Source organism: Columba livia, chromosome 10 (genome assembly GCF_036013475.1).
Source record: "Columba livia isolate bColLiv1 breed racing homer chromosome 10, bColLiv1.pat.W.v2, whole genome shotgun sequence".
NCBI classification, from domain to species: domain Eukaryota; kingdom Metazoa; phylum Chordata; class Aves; order Columbiformes; family Columbidae; genus Columba; species Columba livia.
The window spans coordinates 2,129,000-2,152,075 of record NC_088611.1 but is presented as its reverse complement, the minus strand read 5'-3'; the positions used below and the strand labels follow the sequence as shown (position 1 = coordinate 2,152,075).

Below are 23,076 nucleotides of genomic sequence, written 5' to 3'. Positions count from 1 at the left end.
TTCCTCATTCTCAGGAAAATGAAATGCATAATTTACAATGTTTGTTCAGAATCAAATGTCACTCTTCTTGTTAATGATAAAAATAGGCTTCATCAACTCCTCTAACTTCAATAGTACTGTGCAATACACGGCTTGTGTTGAATTCATGAGTTTCAGACTTCAGGCATTTCCATTCCGTTAGCTTGAAAGGTTTGTGTTTTGTGGGAATCTTGCGAAGTCAGGAATGTAACTTCACTGGCTGTATTAGATTCTTAGTATTAATGGGTAATTGTCAGGTTAATTGCAAGCCCCTTGGGTGTCGGGCTGCCAGTGTCCTACCGCGTGGGACCCTCAAATCTCACGTCTGTGCATTGGGGAGCACGTGTGATAACAAAAGTCATGCTGTCTGTGCAATGGGTACCTACAAGACCCCAAGGTGATCATGAAATGCTTCAGCCAGCACAAGTTGTTTGAGTGGTGCCCAAATGGTTTGTGTTCTCAGGCCCGCCGGGCGTGTGGAGCTCCTCGGTACCGAGCGTCCTGCAGGTCGACTCCAAGACTGGCGTAGCAGTGGCGAGGGATTCTGGGGTCGTCACTGTCTACTATGAGATTCCTGGATTACTTAAAACATACAGAGAGGTGAGGCACTGTTAAATCCTACCAGAACTGCATTGGTTTGTTTGCTTTGGGTGCTTTTTCACCAAAAATGTATTCTATGATTTATTTTTTTCTGTTACAAATATGTAGAAACATTACTTTTAAAGGAAGAAGTATTACAAATGCAATTATTTTGGTATGCGTCCAAGCACATCATGGAGGATAATTCAGTAAATAGTTTCTATTTTTAGCCTATACTGTTCTTGTGTTGTATGTTTGGATTTCATTGCCTCGCTCAGTTGTTTCCAGAGGCTGAACATATTTTGAGTGTGGCTGCTTTTATGAATAAAGTTTCACTGCAGGATGAGTTGCCAACAGGAACTTTCTCAAGCCTTGTGCTGCATGAGTGTGCATCACTGACCTCAACTACTCAGTTCGATCCAAGTTGCAGAACGTCCTGAGTTGGAAGGGACCCACAAGGATCATCGAGTCCAACTCCTGTCCCTGCACAGCACCTTTGGGCTATCAACAGTGCGGTTGTACTGTTGACACAATTCACTGTATCAGCCGACATATGCACCATTATTTTAAAATTGAATTGAGATATAGAGCTTTATGCCTATTAATTTATGGGGGTTGAGTAGAAAAAGTCTTTACTTTACACTTCCACCTTCAGCTGCTACAAATAAGCGCTCAGGTGACAAACCTTCTAAAACTGGGTATCTCTGCAGCTGTAAACAGCCAGTGGCTCTTATAGGTGTTTTCTGGCCATACATCAGTGCCTTCACCGTGCACTGAAATGCAGTGCAAGTTAAGACTAGGAATAAGAAAAGCAATCAACAGTTTTACTGTCTGCAAACCATCTTTACTGGCTTAAATTGCCTTGAAAGGCAGTTTTCCAACTTAAAGAAATGAAGGGTTTTTTTATAAACCCAAGCTCTTGGAGTCTTCTGTTATACACACAAGGATGTGTGCATATACAGTCCAGTCTGCCTTTGCCTTTATTTGTTAAACAGTTTTTCCTAGCAGTGTACTTCATTCTTTTTTCAGATAGTGATTAATGTACCTCAGAGGACGACGGCAACACATGTGAGTGGAGGGAAAACCAGCTTACAAGGAGTTTCAGCCTCCAAAGTGATCGTTTCTATTGGGGAAAGAAAGAAAAATTTGAAAGGTATGATGAAAGAAAATCTTGATGCTAGTTGTTTTTGCATGGTGTGTATTCACGATAGGTGGTTTGCGCTTGTTTTTAAGGGTCTGTGAAGCTGGTGTAGTGAGGTTTCTCTGAACCTCTGATCCCTTTCAGGGATCCCAGGAGCTCTAAAAGAGTCTTAGGGCCACATTACAGAATTTGGAGGGTGTTCTGGGGCACTATTAGGATTTCACAACTATTAAAATTGGTAGATATCAGAGGTGTCATATTTGACCATCTCAGAAAACAATTAAGAAGCAATCAGCTGATTGTTTGCTTATATATTTAATTCCAATTGCCTTCTTGAAGTTAGTATTTTTCTTGCTCAGAGTGTTTAAAGTAGTTACCATCCTTAAGTCTTTTACAGAAGTTATCAGTATTTCGAGTCAATACAGAGATGAGGCATCATATTGTGTCCTCTGTTTAATAAGCTGTATTTCGCTTGATTATGGTTCCTTTTAGGTTTTTGCTTAACATTTAGCACTTGTTCAAATAGAATTTTGTTGTGCCTTATGTAAATTATTAGCCTACAAAAAAAACATCTTGCCAGATACTAAAATATAAATGGAGGCTCCCAGGATCATATCATTTATTCAACAGACACATCTGAGCTGAAAATTCTCTCTAGTTCATTCTTTCCTGTAAATAAATTATTGCTGTCAAAAAACCCCACAACATATAAAATGTTCATTTGTCGTCTCTTTGGGTTCGGACCTGAGGTAGGAGCAGCTGTCAGTGATTTCCAGCTGGTGTAGGATCATCATAACCTTGTGAAACTTGTTTCACAAGGTGGCAGAACAATCCGATATTTCAAGCCATGCTTTTGCTTTTAATTAATTAATTAAAATAATTAGTTATCATTTTCTAATTAATTACTTTAGAGATGAATTACTTCTTTTCTTCTCCTTAGGGGAGTGCTTGCCTGCTCAGATTGAAGCCATTGCTGAATTACAGCCGCAGTCCATTATCAATTGCCATCTAGATTTTAACCATGACGGATTTGACTTTCCAGCACGTGAGATCTTTATAGCAGAGCCCGGATTTGACGCAGTTTCAGGTAAGATGAGATAAGATGCCACACTCCCGATGGACACTTTGCACTTGCTGTGGTTTAATCCCAATGCCCTTGGCCCAGCAGATTTCCTTTGGAAGCCACTGAGCTTTGCTGTGTAGGATCTCGGGCTTCAGGGAGCTGGGAACGTGGACTCTCCTTTAACTCCAGGCTTTTCTGCCTATGACAAAGCCTTTTTTTTGCTTTCAGATAAAGCCAGAAATCACCAGCAGCCCATGTCATGTATTTTTCAGAGTTGTAGTAGTAAATCAGAAAGAAACTCTGAAGCATTAATTTGCTTGGGGAAGAAACAAACTTTGTGGGTTTCGACCACAAATGTAGTTCCTAATTTTGCCAGTTCCTGCTTGTGTATTTGTAAGTATATAGACAGTCCATGGGACCCTGAGACAGAAGTGATGTTGGTGCAGAATGTGGACATAATATGCTGGGGTCACACATTATTGCTGGCGGCTGCCACCTTTTACTGCAGCTGAACTGTGCAAAAATAGATTGCCTTGTGTATAGCTTAATTTAGAAAACAAAGTCAGGCCCGGTATTTGTGAAGCTCTGGAAGCAAAACACTTCCACCTTCAGCTGCTACAAATAAGCGCTCAGGTGACAAACCTTCTAAAACTGGGTATCTCTGCAGCTGTAAACAGCCAGTGGCTCTTATAGGTGTTTTCTGGCCATACATCAGTGCCTTCGCCATGCGCTGAAATGCAGTGCAAGTTAAGACTAGGAATAAGAAAAGCAATCAACAGTTTTACGGTTTGCTTACTAAGGATCTTGAGATTTCACCCAATTGTGCTCTACAGAGTCAACTATTCTTTGTGCGTGACGCTGGCCTTTCAAAAGCCACTGCAGTTGTTGCAGCTTAACTAAACTCTGGGTCTGAAATGAGGGAAGTTGCATAAATGCAAAAGTCTGGTGAAAGTTCACAGTATCACAGTATGTTTGGGACAGGAAGGGACCTCAGAAGATCATCCAGTCCAATCCCCCTGCTGGAGCAGGAACGCCCAGGTGAGGTCGCACAGGAACATGTCCAGGTGGGTTTTGAATGTCTCCAGAGAAGGAGACTCCACAACCCCCCTGGGCAGCCTGTTCCAGTGCTCTGTCACCCTCACTGAGAAGAAGTTTCTTCTCAAATTTAAGTGGAACCTCTTGTGTTCCAGCTTGATCCCATTACCCCTTGTCCTGTCATTGTTTGCCACCGAGAAAAGCCTGGCTCCATCCTCCTGGCACTCACATTTTATATATTTATAGACATTAATAAGTTCACCCTCAGTCTCCTCTTCTCCAGACTAAAGACCCCCAGCTCCCTCAGCCTTTCTTCATAAGGGAGATGCTCCACTCCCTTCAGCATCTTTGTTGCCCTATGCTGGACTCTCTCCAGCAGTTCCCTGTCCTTCTGGAACTGAGGGTCCTGGAACTGGACACAATACTCCAGATGGGGTCTCACCAGGGCAGAGTAGAAGGGAAGGAGAACCTCTCTCGATCTCCTAACCACCCCCCTTCTAATACACCCCAGGGTGCCATTGGCCTTCCTGGCCACAAGGGCCCAGTGCTGGCTCATGGTCATCCTGTTGTCCACCAGGACCCTCAGGCCCCTTTCCCCTACACTGCTCCCTAATAGCTCATTCCTCAACTTATACTGGAACCTGGGGTTGTTCCTGCCCAGATGCAGGACTCTACACTTGCCCTTGTTAAATTTCATTAGGTTATTCCCCATCCAACTCTCCAGCCTGTCCAGATCCCGCTGGATGGCAGCACAGCTTCCAGTGTTAGCCACTCCTCCCAGCTTAGTGTCATCAGCAAACTTGCTGATAATGCACTCAATTCCCTCGTCTAAATCGTTAATGAATATATTGAATAATATTGGCCCCAGTACTGACCCCTGAGGCACTGCACTAGATACTGGCCTCCAACTAGACTCCGCACCATTGACTACCACTCTCTGGCTTCTCTCCTTAAGCCAGTTTGCAATCCACCTCACTACTCTATTGTCCAGACCACACCTCCTCAACTCTTCTGCAATTTAAACATTTCTGGAATTTATCATGCTTTCAAACTTCCCTCTGCAACCGGAGTGCTGTAATTTCTAATGAAAGGTAGAATTCTTACGTATACGCAAAAGATGAGCTGGGACTTCAAAGAACGGGAAATTACCGGAGGCTGTGGAAGTGGAAATAAAAGTGTGAAAGTCTACAGCATGTGTTACTGTTTCATAACTGTAACATGATTTTCAGAAGAACCAAAGCACCATGGGCTGTATGGAAATAACATGAATTATCAGTTAGATTAGTCCCTATGCCCGTTGTATACAACACTATTATACTTTGCATAATAGTGGCTGCCTCTGTTACTTCATTAGGGAAAGAAACTAAGGGGAAAATGTGTATTGAGCAAATTCTGCTTTTACTTATGTTCTGAATCTTCCAGACCCAGGGAGCTTTTTACTGTCTTTACTGCTACTGATAGACAAATAGGTCCCATAAGACACTAGAAAGCTGGTAAATATCTAACCTTTAAAGAAGCTTCCATAAATAATAAAGCATGTCTCCACAGAATGGATGATGCTGATGTTAGCTGACTGCAACTTTTAACATGAGGTGAAGAGAGTATGAAATAAGATGTTAAATTTTGTTTCAGTAGAGTTTTTCTATCAATATTAGCATAAATGTTGTGTTCTATGTAGAATTGAGTCTCGCTGGTGTAGTATAATAAAATGTGACTGGAAACTGCCATTATAGGGGTTTTTTGTGATGTTTAGTTTGGGACAAGAAATATCATGTGTTGTTTTAGTGCTGGGATTGCGATGCTTGGACCAGCAGACACGCTCTCCCATTTTTCTGCACATTCCTGAGCTTGCCGTTTGAATTCCACCACCTTTTTAGCTCTTCTCTGAAGATGCCACCGAAACTTCACCCTGCACAGATAAAAAAAACAATGAAGATGAGCAATTCACAGTCCACCTGCATTTGTTCTTGTAGGACATTACACCTGTTCCATCACCATGCACAGGCTCACTGACAAGCAGCTGAAGCATCTCAGCACGAGCAAAGCCGCCCTCAGCGTTACGGCTTCGGTCCAAGGCCCCTTCTCCGGGGAGCAGATCAGCGCTGAGGTGCCGTTCAGCCCTGGGCTTTACGCTGACCAGACGGAAATGGTGTTAAGTAACCGTTACACAAGCTCTGACGTGAAAATATTTGGTGCCACTGAAATTCTTGATACCCTGGAGGTGAGTCTGTTGCTGGGAAGTAGCCCAACACACGCAAAAGCGTTTTGAACTCTAGCCCGAGGCACGCCGTGTCACCTTTGCCACGTCGATTGTCCCCGAGGTGCTTTGGAAGATGGAGATGTGCTCTGCTCTCCCAAGCAGTCTAGTTCAGGTTGGTTTTTTCCCTCGGCAGGTGAAATGTGGGTCACCAACTGTGAAGGTGTTTGAGAAGGAGAAATCCTACAGGCTGCCCAGTTACGTAGTCTACACCGTCAGTCTGGCTGATCCAAGACTTTCAAGCCAGGGACCCTTATCAACCACTCTGAGTGTCTCTAGTCCTCTGACTGACCAGTCTATCACTATCCCAGTGACTGTGATTTACTTGACAGACAGAACCAGTGCATCAGTGGGACGTAAGTTTTTCTCTAGACTTCATGTGCCAAAATAAACCTCTGACTTCTGTTTGTGTTCAAGACGTTTTAAAATTTGGTGTGTTAAAATCTGAGCTGGCAGCTAACGTTGCCATGGACGTGCAAGCTGCTCCTGTGACCAGGAGACATGATATAATTGCTCACTGTGACTGAATCTGAACATAGTTTCCTTTTGGGCCAGCCCAAAATACACTGAAGTTGGCATCAATATCCCAGTGCTAAAGTGTCTGGAAGTAGTTTAGTTTGCTCTGCTTTTATTTACTCTCAAGCATGTATTGTTATTTTGAAAAAAGGTGAGCATTTTGGGGTTGAGAAAGTAAAGAACATACTTAAGACATTTGTGTATCAATGTCTTAAACTGTTATTGGCAGATTTTGAAGACTGCACTGGAAATAGTCACTAGAATTGAAGTTGTATTATCCAAGTTGAATACACTTATTTGCTATAAATAAAAGCCTTCTTTTGGCTGTTTTAGTTTGAGTTAAGAACTATTAACTCTTAAAGCAGATTGGAGAAGATGCTCTTCTAACGCAATATTGTCTCCTTTTCATCGGTTCTACAGATGGAGCCAGTCTCATCCAGCACTTTCTTGCTTCTTACCAAGTCATGTTCTTCACGCTTTTTGCACTATTAGCAGGGACAGCTTTTATGATTATAGGTAAGAAAACGAAAGATTGAAGAAGTTGTTTCTTTCATAACTTCTTACAATGCATTAGCTGTAAGATCTAAAGGAATAATTTCTTTGTGAAATGATTTTTTTTTTTTCCCCCACAATATCTTGCAGCCTATCATGCAGTTTTCTCACCGAAGGAACAGCACAGTTATCCAGCGTTTACCCCAAGGACAACTCCTCAACACACCCAGAACAGTAAGCAGCTCTTACCCTGTTACGAATGAATTTTACCTATTTGCAGTGCTGTGGAATCAAACTCTTTTAGAAATATGCAAAAAATACTCCTTTACACAGAATCACAGAATCAACTGGGTTGGAAAAGACCTCAGAGATCATCAAGTCCAACCCTTGGTCCAACTCCAGTCCATTGACTAGATGATGGCACTAAGTGCCATGTCCAATCTCAGTTTAAAAACCTCCAGGGCCGGTGAGTCCAGCACCTCCCTGGGCAGCCATTCCAATGCCTGACCACTCTCTCTGCAGAGAATTGCTTTCTAATATCCAGCCTAAATTTCCCCTGGCAGAGTTGAAGCCCATGGCCCCTTGTCCTATTGCTGACTGCCTGGGAGAAGAGCCCAATCCCCACCTGGCTAGAACTGCCCTTCAGGTAGTTCTAGAGAGTGCTGAGCTCACCTCTAAGCCTCCTCTTCTCCAGACTAACCAAGCTCAGCTCCCTCAGCCTCTCCCCATAGGGCTTGTGTTCAAGTCCCTTCCCCAGTCTTGTTGCTCTTCTCTGGACCCGCTCCAGCACTTCAATCTCTTTCCTGAACTGAGGGGCCCAGAACTGAACACAACACTCCAGGTGTGGCCTCCCCAATGCAGAGCACAGGGGAAGGATCACTGCCCTTGTCCTGCTGACCACGCTAGTTTGGATACAGGACAGGATCCCATTGGCCTTCTTGGCCACCTGGGCACACTGTTGGCTCCTGTTGAGCTTCCTGTCCATTAGTCCCCCAGGTCCCTTTCTGCCTGAATGAATGGGAGGTCTGTCATTAGCAGCTATTAAACCAATATTCACGTGGTTACAGATGTACCTAAGTTAGAGTGAGCTGCAGTCCTTTCTGTAAAACCACATCTGAAATAAGTCAAAGTCAAACTGAAAGTTACTTGCTGAGTTGAAATGTGCTCTGCCCCCCTCAGACTCAATTCTTTAATTAAAGCCCATAATAGGAAGACCTTTAAAATTTTGGTACTTATAAGGTGTCATTTCAACAGCCAATAAGCTAAAGGGCTTCTTTTTCTTGGAATGGCTCATTAGACTCGCTTGCCAGGTGTTCCAGCAGTGATTTGTTTCTTCCTTCTCCACCATTTCTGAGGATGATTTTCTCTTTCCTTTTCCCTTGTGCTGTAGGTTTCTCTGCATCACCTGCACTTTCCTTCAGCCCTCAGCCCACCAGCAGGAGAACCAGCCCCTCATCCACGCTCTGGAGCACTGATTATGGTTCATGTTAGAGGCAGCGGGACTCGTCTTCGTGCTGGAAAATTAAAAAAAATAGCAGTGCCTTTAACAATAGCAAATTTAAGAACTTTCACAGTTTCAATAGAATTCAAGTCTTGAATGTAACTAGCTTAATTTTTTTTTATATGTATTTAAAGCTCTTAGATTATTATTGAGTTTTTTTTCATGTTAGTGTTTCAGTTCTCTAAAACTTCTTTTCCCTGTTGTTCTATGCTCAGCTGACAGGGATGGCTGCACAAAAGCAGTGTTTACGCTAAGCTGGCTTTCTTGCACTCTTCGAGCAATTAGATGTTATGTCAAAGTGATAGTGAGAAGTTTTTCTTTACTTTTTGTAAAAATTAACTTTCTTCTTAATGAACTTCTTTCTTAAAAAGGGAAAAACAGGTCAAACATGAGCCAAAAATATGGAGGATTGCGTATTTCCAAGAGCTAGTTTTTTATTGTGAGTTCCCAAGTCTCAGGAATGCTCTGCACTGATAAGTGTCCTTCTGTTTAGCCTTACAATGTGATTCATCCCCATCGTTTGCTGTTTTAACATCAGGAATGCTGGAACAACTGTGAATAATTTGGAGTTTTTTACAACGGCAACAAAAAAGAAGAACAGAACTGTCTTAGCGCAGCTTCCTTTGGGTACAGCTGCAGCGTTCCCTTCGTGTTACTGTAAGCACTTTCTTTTGGACTGGGAATGTGAAGCCTGTGCCTTCGAAGAGGACCTCTCTTCTGGTAGTAAATATTTCTAATTAAAGGTAATTACCTTACCTGTGTTCTGATATAAATATAATACATTTATATAGGTTGTTTTGCCTACAGAAGTACCTCGATAGAAACTGAGCCTCCTTTTATTACCACTTGTCACCTGCTGCACTGGAAATAAGTGGCTGATTTCACACTTGGGATGAGTGACCTTGTCCCTGGTGTATTTGGGTACCAACTGATCCAGCCACCCCAGAATCTGGAGTTAAACTATGCAGTAAGATACCGCTGCTGTGACCAGACTCTGGAATGTTTGTACCACAATGTTCAACTAATAATTCTCATTTGTGATTCTGTAAAACACCATGTAGCATTTAATTGTGTAAGTATTAATGTGGAGGACTTTTGGTTGACTTTTTTGTTTTCTTCTCGACTGTCTTAAGACACACAGGTATGAAATGCACAGTTCTGGGTACATCGAGTGCTGTGCTAGACCAGGCAGCTGATCACTGTGTGCTCAGGAGTGTTTTGCTTTCTAAACAAGATGCTGACTTGAAGGATTTTTTCCAAATTAATTTTAAACAGATGAGAAAAAAAACTTGGTTGCAATTCTTAATCCTAAAGTACTGCCCTGAGAACAGGAAAAAAGTATCTCAGTGGGAATCCTTTATTTTGAGGATTGTAATTGTAATCACAGTAATTTCAATCCGTAAGCAGGATTTTGCAGCTATCAGATAAGGGCTTTGTTTACATATAACGAGTATCACAGTTGTAACTGTGAATAATATTCAGGCTGTCTAAGCTCTCCTAAGGACCATAGTGAAGGTGATGGCAATTGTTCTGTTTCAAAGAACAAAACACGTCATGCAAAATATCTTGTGGCAAATAAAGGAATGGAACACACACAGTTTATGGCGTACAGTTTTGGTTTCAAGCAGCATTGTTACATGTCATTGTATTGAGTCTTGTGTAAGTTATTGGCTAATTTTGAAGAAGCGGTGCCTTACGTGCTAGTACTACTTAAAATTGACAATTTGGATGTAAATAATAATCATTTGTATCTGTATTATTTAATAAAGCTTTGTAAGATTCCTCAGTACGCTGTTGATGAACTTTCTTGTCTTTTGGCTATTCAGGATTTGGCACTAGACTATACTTCACATTTTAAAGCCCCATAGTATTTGCAGACATGATTTCTAAATTGATAATTTCCACTTTTGTTGATTCTGTAATGTTTTTGAATAGTTTGACAGTTTTTCATCAAGTATTTGTTGTCAGGGCCTTTTCCCGCTTTTCACTAAGCATCTTCAGTTCCTCCTGAAGTCGGTGGTGGCTGAGGAAGCAGCTCTTTATTTTCCAGGTGTGTTCAGACTTCCCACTTGGTTCATTTGGCTTTTATAAGGAAAGACGTCATCTTTCTCCAGCTCCTTTCAGAAAGAAATGAAAGCATTACGAGTATCTCAATGCTACTGTTATAAACATTTCAGAAACACTTACAGGAAAGTTTTTACTCTCCTATTCCTTCTCCTTCCCATGCAGCCTACCAGTCTGGCACTGATTGTCCTGAGAAATGAAGTGCTCCAGGTGCTGAGAGCACTTTGGCAAATGCCCCCTGTTTGTTTCAGGTCTTTAATGAAGTGTGAGCTGCCCCAAGCTAGAGCTAGAGGGGCGTTTAAGAGAAATAAATGTATGAATCAGGAGCTGGTGCGGTTCAGTAGGGAGGCTCTTGCCTTCAGGAGCTTGATGGTCTATTGGGTGACTGGGTGGGTGGCATTGGGGGACAGAAATTTCTCTGACCGTGTCGCTGCCAATGTAGAGATCGAATTTTATGTATTTATTTTAAAATGACTAAGCTGAGGTTTGAGGTTTTGGCATTAAATGCTGAGTTTTTCCTCAGTTCACTTAACTGCTTGTTCCTGAGGGGTGGGAGAGGGGCTGCTGGGAATGTGTGTAATTATACAGGTCTCATGTGAGTTTAATTGTCTTCTTAAGGTTATTAAGTAACCAAACAGCCCTGCACTCAGACCCAAACCTTGGTCCTTTCGGATTCAGCTGGAACTTTGCGATTGTTCGTAGAATCAGGATTTAGTGGCAGGTTTACCACATCATGTTGGTTCTTGGGCAAAAGGTTTTTCTTTCTGCTGGGCTGACTGGAGCTCCAAAACCTGTGAAACAAGCAAACCTGATCTGTGAGTAGTGAAATCACTGGAAAAACGGCTCGGGCTGTCCTTGCAGCCCTGCGTTACCATCTCTGAACACGCAACCAGGAGGGCTCCGTGACCCAAACTGTGTTGCTGGGAGCACTTGTGTTAGATAGAAACCACGGGATGTGCTCAGGGAACAGCCTTCCCTTTCGCAATTGCAAATACTTGTGCTGAAAATGCAATTTCAAGACTTTTTTCCCCTCAGACAATAGAAGCCAACATGATCCGAGGGGCTCCCGCGCTGAGGGGAGGCAACGCGGGGCCTGGGCCGGGCCGGCCCTTCCAAGGCACAAAGGTATTTGTGGTACAAAACCTTCCTCTGCCTCATTTTAACCACTTTTTTCTTTTTAAAAAAGTTCTAGGGGATGGAGGAGGGAAGTCTTACCATGTATTTCAGGTTTTTTTTAAACCCTTGTGAGCCTGGAGTGTCACAGAATCACAGAATGTCGCAGACTTGAATGTTATAAGTCATCTAAAAGGTACAGTTGTGTTCAGCAATTGCCATCCGCCAAGATTAGGAAAGAAGAGGAAATTTTATATTTGTAAGAAATTATCCTGAAATCCCAGTCGTGGGATTTGCATGGAGGGAATTTGTCCCCGAAGGGGAAGGAGATGCTGGGTTTACAAACAGCAAGCGGGAGTGCAGGCACTTGGGAGGAGGAACCACTAGGGAAACATGTATTATTAGCATCCTGAATCATACTGAATAATATCATACTGACATGTAACAGAAAAAATAAGAGTAGTCATTAGAGCGCTGGTACCATGTCTGAAGCAGCGTTCCGTACCAAACAAAGCTGGCCTGGGGTGCTGTGGAGTCTCTGAGCAGAAGTGCGGAACAACAGTCTGTGTCAGTCTCGTGGGTTTTGGTGAAGCGGCTCAGTTTGCTCCCCGGGACACTCGCTGGTGACAACGGGGCTGTTCTCACCCGCCCGGGCCAGGGATAAAGAGCCTGGTTGCTGTTCTAGGTTGTCTTGCTGCATCCAGAAACTTCCTGCCTGTCACCAGTTGCAAGGACTTAATTATATCAGCCAGTCTAGGTTAATACTGGTCTTCAAGGCAATCTGCTCTCTGATAGAACATCCCAAATGCAGCAGCATCATTATCTCCCCCCCTTAAAAAGCAGGGCAGATAATGGATAAAACATTCAGCCAACCTTTTTCTTTAAGAGTGTGTGTGATTAGGAGCCAGGATTATTGTGTAGTACTTAAGAAGAGGATATTCTAGCAGCATGTTTGCTGACTTTTGTTCTCTGTATGACAAATTTGAGTTTTACAGGTGTTATTCTAGCATCTTCCCTAATCACTGTGTTTACTTGCAGATTTGCTGTTGGTTGCTGATATATGCATTCATACAGCACCTGCACGTCAGTCACTCCGGGGATTTCTGAAATCACCTGTAGTGCTGGAGGCAGAGTCGGGGTGTACGGGGAAGATCTGGTGATTTCCTTGGCCAGTTTTGTTAATATATATCCACATTTATCGGAAAAGTCCGGCCTACTGTTGTGTTTGTAACAAGCTGAGTGCAAATGAAGCTCATGAATGAGAGCCTTTAGGGGAAAAAATCATTTTAAAGTCAATCTTGAGGGTAAAGTCTTATTGTTTGTGTTGTTTTGAGGAAGCAGTAGCAGCACAGGAGCACAGGGTGCCTTCTACTATCCCAGTGCAGCAACCAGAGATATCCCAGCCACTGAACAACCCCTAGAAGCTTAACCGTTGGCTTTAAGTACACAGGCTGCACAGATAAACGTTGCTATGGCGCATGGAGCTCGGCTTGGAGAAGTCCTGGACACAGCGTTTGGTTGACAGGCAAGGTATGTGCTCTCAAATTCATCCCTATTCCTTGAAATGGTTTTCCTGGTAAGGCAAATGGAAGTTTATTCATGTATTTAGCTTTAAGTACCTATGTTTGTCTGTCTAGTATTGGTGATATGGTTAAAACCCTTCCTTTTCAGCTCTTTGTTGTCTCAGTTACAAGTTTAAGGTCATAGCTGGCCTTACAATCCAGTCTGATCTTCCCCATGACACAGGCCCTCTGCTCTCCTCTCATAAAAAATGCACCAACTTTTAAGCTGGAAAAAAAGGCATTTAGTAAGCAATGGTTATCTGACTTAAGGTCTTCAGGTGACATTAAATCTTGCATTTGTTATTTGTTTCATTGGCAAAATTCAGAAACTTCTGCTTTACTTTCAGTTTGAATGAATCTGGGTTCACTTTTAACTTCCATGCAACCACTTCTCTGTATAACTTAGGCACAAGATTTGGTAACATAGTTTCCTTGGGTTCTTCTTCTTCAAGCTTGCAAAACTAAAACAAGAATAGGAAACTGATTTTTCTTCTTGATTCATGTGTATCATAATTGGATTTGAGTTGTGAATTTACCAACAGTAAATCTAGGAGCATTTTCCAGATTTTTCCCTCTTACTACTTGTCCTTTCTATCTTCAGAGGTATTTTTATTAGAGGTACCGTGTTTACCACTGTGGCTGGCCTGCTCCAGAGCTTTTTGCATTAATAAACTATTTCCTACAATTTACAATGTCTTTGCAATTCAGCACAACATCTTGTTTCTCTGCTTAGCGCGCCGTCTCTGTTTCAATGCTTTGGGGTCTGTTTTGCCGTAATTACTAAATGGATTGCAAGCTGCAGTTGGTATTTTCCATCTAGCAGACGTTGCATCCTTGTTTATAATTCACCCAATCATTCATTTTTGCTGAGTTCTCTCCTCTTAGTTGCCATGTGATGTTTTAAAGTGCCGTTGCCATTCTGCTTAATCCAAAGGACTACGCCTTGTACTTTTGCGCTTCACATAAACAAGCTTATTTTCGAACTGTTGTGCTTATGAACATGTCGGTGTCACTGTTGTGACCTTTTATTCACTTTTTTAACTCCCTTTTTCATAAGGGAGTGGTTTCTTACCAAGCAAAAATGAGGTGATGTGAAGCTGTAGTCCCAAACATTCACCTTTGGTGTTAGAATTCTGTTACTTCTGGGAGTTATTCTCATTGCTGACAACCACCTTCTAGTGTAGACCATGGGAAAAAACATCCTAAGCGACTTAAGGTTCCATTGCTTTATTTCTAAATAATACACCAATGCAGGTGTTCCAGTGTGTGTGGGAGTTGCACGGTACCTGTACATATCTCTGTGTTCAGAACACTTTAATGGCAAATTTTGATATCGAACAAGAGGCTGATCTAGTGCTGCTGATGGTCTTTTCCTCGTTACCCTCCTAGTAAGCGGCTGCTTCGCGTACACCAGATATCTTGATATCAGCCTAAAGAAAGGCCTGGGATTTTAAGAGGCATTTATTCTGCACCATCCTTCCCAAGGAAAAGAGAGGGACCTCCACAGAGTCGGGGTACAGTGTTTTTCACTTGTACTGCGGAGCTGAGCTCACCCTTGTTGTTCAGCTGGTGTCTGTGCTCCTGCTACAGCATCAGAGCGAGTCTGTTCTGAACCCCGACCCGCAACACCCAAAGGTGGGACAGGATTATGGACAGCACTGAGACTTCTAATGTCACTGATGCTGTACGGTGCTTTGGATTTTCTAGGGGAAGCAGCAGAAGGAATAAAGGAAATACCAAATGGGCTGAAAGTAGCAGAAACAGAATATAGACAAGAAATCTGTAAAGAAAAATTAGCATAGCTGCTTGAATTCTAAGTTATTTCTACTTCCAGCAAGGCTGAATTTTGACCTATGAAGGGGAAGAGGGGGCAGCTAAGAAACATTAAGACATATTGAGAGGAAATGTAATGAAGAATCAAATGAAAGACTTGACTCTGTTCTGTATGAACGTAAGAACAGATCAGAGGCAATAAGCTTGATGGATTTAAAGGAGAAAAGGCTTTAAAGCGAGGATAATGATGGGCATAGCAGGAAGAATAATAGTTCTCTGAATGTTGCTTTTGGCAGAGAATCCATGTGAGAACAGACAGCAGGCGGCTCAGGCAGAGTGCAGTGGGGAGGTCTGAACTGCAGCTGTTTCAAAAGGAATATCCCGGTGTGGAAGATGTTTGAGCCAAGGAGCGGTCGTTTTGCTTTCCAAAGCCCCCGATCGATGGATGGCAATGTAGGGCCAAGCGACAGGGCCTAAAAAACACACGGTAGGGAGTCCTACTGGGATCTGTCTTTACACAGGGAAGATCAGGATCACTCCATCTGCAATTCTGAAGATCAGAGGATAACAATGACACTGACTTGCAGCTTTTCCTCTGAAAAGATGCGCTCCCCTAGGAAATGATGGCTGTTAATTTGTGAGAGAGAGAGAGACAGAGTCTTCTAGGAACTGGAAATATTAACCTGAGTTAATACTGGGAGGAGTGGCTGACACTGGAAGCTGTGCTGCCATCCAGAGACCTGGACAGGCTGGAGAGCTGGGCGGGGAAAAATGTAATGAAATAGAACAAGGGCAAGTGTAGAGTCTTGAATCTGGGCAGGAACAACCCCAGGTTCCAGTGTAAGTTGGGGAATGACCTATTAGAGAGCAGCATAGGGGGAAGGGACCTGGGGGTCCTGGGGACAGCAGGGTGACCATGAGCCAGCACTGGGCCCTTGTGGCCAGGAAGCCAATGGTACCTGGGGTGGGTTAGAAGGGGGTGGTCAGTAGGTCAGAGAGGTCCTCCTTCCCCTCTGCTCTGCCCTGGGGAGACCACACCTGGAATATTGTGTCCAGTTGTGGCCCCTCAGTTCCAGCAGGACAGGGAACTGCTAGAGAGAGTCCAGCGCAGCCACCAAGATGCTGAAGGGAGTGGAGCATCTCCCGTGTGAGGAAAGGCTGAGGGAGCTGGGGCTCTGGAGCTGGACAAGAGGAGACTGAGGGGGGACTCATTCCTGGGGATCAATATGGAAAGGGGGAGTGTCAGGAGGATGGAGCCAGGCTCTTCTCAGTGACAACCAGTGGTATAGGACAGGGGGTAGTGGGTTCAAACTGGAACACAGGAGGTTCCACTGAAAGATGAGAAGAAACTTGTTCCTGGTGAGGGTGGCAGAGCCCGGCCCAGGCTGCCCAGGGAGGTTGTGGAGTCTCCTTCTGTGCAGACATTCCAACCCGCCTGGACACCTTCCTGTGTAACCTCATCTGGGTGTTCCTGCTCCATGGGGGGATTGCACTGCATGAGCTTTCCAGGGCCCTTCCAATCCCTGACATTCTGGGATTCTGTGAGTTGCACATACTCTTCTCTAGTATTAGGGAGCCCATGCATAAGCGATTTCTGGATCTTGTCATCATGGATGTTCTGTAGATAAGGACAAGGTTACATGAGAGCTTCCAGAGATGTGTGGATTTATTTATTTATTGGTTGGTTGGTTTGGCTTTTATTCCAATGTTAACCGCTGTTCACAGCAGATCGTTAGTGGGGGTGTCCTCCAGAGTGATCCACTAAGAGGGCAGGGAGCAGGCAACAGGGAAATACAATAGGATGTTTGAGCAGGGGGAAATGCCATTTAATAAAAGGATGCTGCTGTGATGATCTCAGCACTGAAGTGAAATGGGCACGAGCCAGTGCTGGGCCTCATTTGGGATAATAATCAGAGAAAATCATCAGGATGCAACAGCTTCCTCGCATGACAGCAAGTCTGCTGGGCTTTCGGGACCTGTACTTTCGGGATTTCTAGAATCACCAGGCACATGTGCAGTAACAAAGTCATGAGACACTATAATATGCGGAGTACAGAAATTATTTAGATCCTTTTGCGTGTGGAATGTTCTGCTTTCATCATGGGGAAAAAACAGGAGGTGGGGAGAAAACCAGAGGGATGGCCTAAGGTATTAAGAAGCAAAAAGCTTCACCATGTTCTCTGAGCCAGCTGTGCAAGCTGCTGCCCACCCGGGACATCCCTTCATTGTGTGTGAAGGCACCACGGAACCTTCCTGGAGAGCCAGGCCAGGAATCACCACAACAGAGGACTTGAGCCTTGGCCAGTAGCAATCGTATCCCAGTAATTATAGACCAACACACGTTAATAGCTTACAGGGATCGCCTTAAAAAAAAACAAAACAGAATTGTCAAGATAAAATCTCATGACTGAAATACAATTTACTGATAAACAACCTCTGAAGTTCTGGAACTAGTTTTAAGTAGTTCTTCTGTATCAAATGTATTCAACTTTGAAAGAGACAAGAGGTGGGAGATGCTTTTGTCTTTTGTGGCATACGCTTTCCTTAGAAAACAGAGCTCTGAGAACCTGATAAATAGTAAGAAATGGTCCTTAGTAACAAAATAGTGAAAGTTGTCATATTTTATCCAAAAGGAAGGGGAAAAACTCATTTTCTAAAGTAATAACTTGTAATTTGACAGCATGAGTCACTTGTGTTCTTCTGAGTGAGTCATAAATAGAAGAGGCACTAAAAGAGTTATTTTTCAGCATTTATTAAGGTAACAAAGAAACTGCCTCTCAGAAAATGTTGCTAATAGGGTAACAATCCCTTGGACAGTGAGGCAAAGCTTCTTTGAAATATTTAACACATTGACTCATTAAAAGTGCTATTTTTATGATCTTCTACTGCTTTAAAAATCCATTTTTAGCATTATTTTTTTCTGTAAAAGCCAATTAGCTTGCCTTCAGTGGAAGCTGGATCAAATCTATAATCAGAAATATCCTAAGAAGCCTTGAGTTTCAGTCTTACAGTCCAGCTTCTACCAGCAGAGACCCACACTGAACTCCTCTGCCACGTAGGCTTTGATTCAGGTCACCATGAGCACAAACAGAGCTACTAATGATCATTCAGTTGCATTACTTCATGACCGTTCCTACGCCTATTTGATCTTTACCCTGATGTACGGATAAATTGAATCTGGGGGGATGCTCGTGGTGATATTTCCAGCCTGGTTCTCCAAAGGAAGGAGGTGTTCTCAGCCACCCTGTCGCTTTGTTTGCTTCCACTTACTGTTTCAATTTTCAGCCTGATCCCAGCCAATTAAGATAACAGAATGGGTATCTAAAGGATAATTAAGTTGACATGAGTTTTGCAAAACTTAATCCCTGTGTAAAGAAAACTTTCTCATTCTATTTTTAGTGGTTTGTAAGCTGTGTTGGCTTCTAGATAACGCACACAGACACAGGCCTTTACGATTGCCCGATTTGTATAAAAACCCTTAGTGCAGTCCCAAAGAGAGAAGAGAGGATTTGATTATAATGGTGTTTGTGAACAGAAGAAGACAGCGGAATAAAGCAGCACTATCCAGTGCAAAAGTGACCATGCAACACACAAATAGAATCAGTTTTGGGAAACTGGAAATGTAATGAGACAAAGCTTCATGAACGGTACAAGTTAGACCAGTAAATAATAAAGCAAATAATTTACCTCTTACTGATGTTCTGCACCGCTGAATGGATTTCGTTGTTACTTGGAGTGTTTACGCCTTATTAACAATAAAATCTGCAGCAGTGGCAGGCACAAAACTGATATCAAGTGGAAAAGAATGAACTTGAACAAAACAAGTAGGGGAACAAAAAGGAATGAAGTAACTTGAAAGCAAGTTTGAGCTAGAAGAAAAAAGAGCAATTATTTGTAGAAGCAAACATGTTATGCAGAAGAAAAATCATTTGAATTGGTCTTGCTGCTTAACAATGAATAATGCAAGAGAGCACTTATTCTGCATTTCTGACCTTGCGAGCTTTTTGCTCCGTAGACTTCTCGATGTTTTCTCACACACACTCATTTATTAAATGAGAATTCCTTGGGTTTCTAGGGCTAAACCAGTAACCCAGTACACCGCTCTTTATTTAGTACATTTATTTACTTTGCACACTCCCGAGCAGTGTGGGAGGAAGAGGAGGATGGGCTGGGCTCTCACAAGGTCTGGCCATGCTCTCACGGGACCAGCAGCCCCATCATTTCCTTGGTCGCTCCTGAGATTCTCAATGTCCTTCAAAATCCACACCCAATTTCCATTTGACTGTGAATGTTGGGTTGTGTTCTTTCTGAAGAATGTTTTGAAGTAATTCAGTTGGATTTTCTTTGGTTCTTTATTCAGTGGCTCTTTGTACTGCATGTATGTAGAAAAATTACTTGGCAAAGCCATCCGGGAAATGGTACAGTTCTATGAGTTCTTTTTTGTTGTTCACCTTCACGTGTAAAATACTCATCTACCAGCCACTAAAGAGGTGTTCTAGAGAGCTTTAGATCTCACTGTTTGGGCTGAATGGGGAGTGATGAGAGGCGAGGTGTGATTTTTCTATTCTTTGTATTCTGGAGGGCAGCAGGAAACTTGGAAGCTGCCATCAGTCCCTGTAAACAGATGTGCAAGGGTCGCAATCTTACCACGAGGAGGTACAAATCAGTAGTTAAAGCTGTGACTAACTAGGTAAGTTCCCTAACGGGCTGTTGTAATTGTACACAGGCATGTACACAAACGTCCTTGCCTTTCAGCTGCCAAAAAGGGCCTGTGAGGGACTGAATGTATGTTAGGAAAGAGACTGAAGTGCTGGAGCGGGTCCAGAGAAGAGCAACAAGACTGGGGAAGGGACTTGAACACAAGCCCTATGGGGAGAGGCTGAGGGAGCTGGGCTTGTTTAGTCTGGAGAAGAGGAGGCTTAGAGCTGAGCTCAGCACTCTCTAGAACTACCTGAAGGGCAGTTCCAGCCAGGGGGGGATTGGTCTCTTCTCCCAGGCAGTCAGCAATAGGACAAGGGGCCATGGGCTTCAACTCTGCCAGGGGAAATTTAGGCTGGAGATGAGAAAGCAATCCTTTGCAGAGAGAGTGGTCAGGCATTGGAATGGCTGCCCAGGGAGGTGCTGGACTCACCGGCCCTGGAGGTTTTTAAACTGAGATTGGCCATGGCATTTAGTGCCGTGATCTAGTCAATGGACTGGAGTTGGACCAAGGGTTGGACTGGATGATCTCTGAGGTCTTTTCCAACCCAGTCCATTCTGTAATTCTGTGTGATTCTGTGTGATTCTGTTATTCTCTCCACATAATTTTCCCTTCTCAGCTCTCCCTTTCACTGTGACTCACCAGTCATGCCCAGCTCATGGTGGTAAGTTGCGGCTTCGTTCATTTGCTAGTGTTAATATTTTATGCTGGTTTAAGTTTGGCTGATAGAAATAAATAGCCTTCAATTCTAGCGCAGGAATTGTCTCTTAGGGAGAAAAAAGAAATCTGTTGTCCTGAGCACCTGACCCCAGCTGGTTCGTTCTCACTGCCAACTGTTTCTTGCATGAGATAAAAATGAATAAAATGACCAAACAAAGAAATATTTTCAGCAAGTACCCAAACATTCAAGGCTAAACGTCCTCCTTAGAATGCCAGGATCTGAGTCCAAATAAGCAGCTGAACTGAAGGATTATTTTGATAGCATTGTAGAAATATTGGTCTGCTGGAGATGTTTAAAGTCAACTGGAGTGTTTTGTGGAGTTTCGTGTTGGGTGTTTTGGTGTCTGACTGTTCCGGGCATGCTGCCTTCATAGCAATTTGTATGGAATGGACTGAATGTCATCAACTCACTGACAGCGTACAGGCAACTTTTAATTCCCGCTTCAAAGTGTCATTCATTACACCTGAACTGCATATTCTGCAATAGAAATGATTGCATTTGGTTGTAATTACATTAGTGTGTAGCACAGTGTTGGTGTCAACCTGCTCAAATCCCATAATTTCTCACCAGAAGTTGTTCTGCCTGGAGGGCTCTGAATACTTTTCTCAGGATAACACCCAGTGATCCAACTCAGATCACAGAAGTAGGGAAACTGGCCTGTGCAGCTTGCTTAATCTCGGGGCTTTTTGGTAATATGTGTAGATGGGACTATAAATGAAATGTTTGTCAAAAGAATGAAACAAAACCAGCTTCCTCCAGCTGTTTCCCGGTTGGGTTCCTTACACAATGTGTGTATATTGTCTGCAGACAAAGACTGGAGAATCATAGAACATCAGAAAAGGGTAATTCAACCTCTCTGTTTTGCTTAAGCTTGATGGCCCAGTTGTACCAAAATACGTGTAAATGAGGCTTCTAATCCTTGTTATGTTTCCTGTTCCATGAGTCTAGTAAGTACCATATCCATTTAAAACAGAGCAAAACAAAACACGACAAACAAAACACACACACAAAACAAAACAACATAATGGAAATACAGCTGAAAGATTACTAAGGTTCCCACTTAAAAGGTTTGAATTTGCTTTTTTAGAAAGTAGCACTACTAATAATCTTAAATCTTCATATGCCATCAACACTATAGCAAATGTGTTAAACTTATGTAAGAAAATATATATTTCATAGGCTTGGCCTGGAATCTAAAAGTCAAACCGTGCTCTTTTAAGCTGCTGGGTTCTTTTCCCAGCTTTAATGAGTAACCTTATTTTTAATGTGCTTATTCCATAGCCCATCCATTTTTAAAGGAACCGTGCTTACTTGATGCTTACAAATCATGTTCAAATATTGTGTAATTCAAACATAGTTAACAATTCCGTCTGATGCAGGAGTGGAATCTAATACCACACTCTTTACTGCATCTACGCAGGCTCCACAAGTTAGTGGTGGTGGTATTAATAATAATAAACAATTAATTACAATAGCCTCTATATTAAAATGAACAGAAATGCCAGTTCGGTATGAAAATGATTGACTTACATATTTTTAATGGTTACTAAATATATCTCATCTGCTTGGAATTTTGTGGGTTTCATTTTTTCCAATTCGGATATCTTTGCAGTTTTAGTAAAATTATCTCCATCCTAAGCTTTCTGCTGCCAGTATTGACTGTTTGGAATTAATTTTGGCACTTTAATTTTTTAGCGAAACATATGTTTGCAAGTAATATTCCTGTTGAAAGCACACGGCGCCTTCAGTCCTCCTTAACACCATCTATTTTGCACCAAGGAATAAGTTCTAAGAAACAGCCAGGCAGTTAATTTCTAGTGCCTGCTGAGGTAATTAAGCACAAGTAAATGCTGTCAGGAGTACAAACCGTTCAGAGCTGGGGAGGGAAGCGCGAGGGCTCCAGACAGAGCACCCGGGCAGCTGTGGGGGTTATCGGGTACATGGGTGAGCTGCGGGATGGAAACACAGCAAGGGACTTTCATAGTTGTTGGATCATTGTGATTAAAACAGTGAAGGAAATGGCAGTGAAAAATAGATGTGAAAACACAGTATTCTGTGTTGCTCCATCTCTTTTGAAACACAACATTAGAGAAATAAGATTTTTCTTCTGGCTTTTACTTGGAAATTAAAGTGTTTCTCAACAATTTGCCATTCCACAGTTAGGCTCTTGGAAAGAACTGTTCCCTCCCGTGCTAACACCGATGGGGAATGAGCTTTGCTGCTTTTTATTTTTTAATATCCAAATAAATTTTATTACATATTATTTGTAATATAGGTTTGATCCTTTCCTGCAAATCAGTCCTTCAATTTTAGTGTGAAAGTTTTGCGTTGTAAAACAAAAAGTATATATTCCCCTCCCCTTCCCTCCCCTCCTTTTTTTTAGGTCATACAGTGCTGAATGTTTCTAGTTGTTAGTATACATACTTACAATCAGTGCTGACGCTCATGGCTCATACGTAGTTATAGTTCATATGAGCCATAATTAGATACCTAATAGATGATATGAGGTTATAGCACGTAATTTGAAGTACAACATTTACCT

At 42.6% G+C, this 23,076-nt stretch overlaps 1 protein-coding gene across 1 annotated transcript in view; it reads left to right on the top strand.

Moving 5' to 3' along the window:
- NUP210 (nucleoporin 210) overlaps positions 1 to 10,391 on the top strand; it is a 64,824-nt gene extending 54,433 nt beyond the window's left edge. Inside the window, exons 33-40 of the mRNA XM_065074889.1 lie at positions 482 to 618; positions 1,627 to 1,750; positions 2,679 to 2,825; positions 5,810 to 6,057; positions 6,230 to 6,449; positions 7,030 to 7,125; positions 7,252 to 7,335; positions 8,492 to 10,391. Coding sequence (XP_064930961.1) covers positions 482 to 618; positions 1,627 to 1,750; positions 2,679 to 2,825; positions 5,810 to 6,057; positions 6,230 to 6,449; positions 7,030 to 7,125; positions 7,252 to 7,335; positions 8,492 to 8,592 — 1,157 coding nt within the window. The 3' untranslated portion in view covers positions 8,593 to 10,391. The remainder of the gene's footprint in view (positions 1 to 481; positions 619 to 1,626; positions 1,751 to 2,678; positions 2,826 to 5,809; positions 6,058 to 6,229; positions 6,450 to 7,029; positions 7,126 to 7,251; positions 7,336 to 8,491) is intronic.
- The last annotated feature ends 12,685 nt before the right edge of the window (positions 10,392 to 23,076 follow it).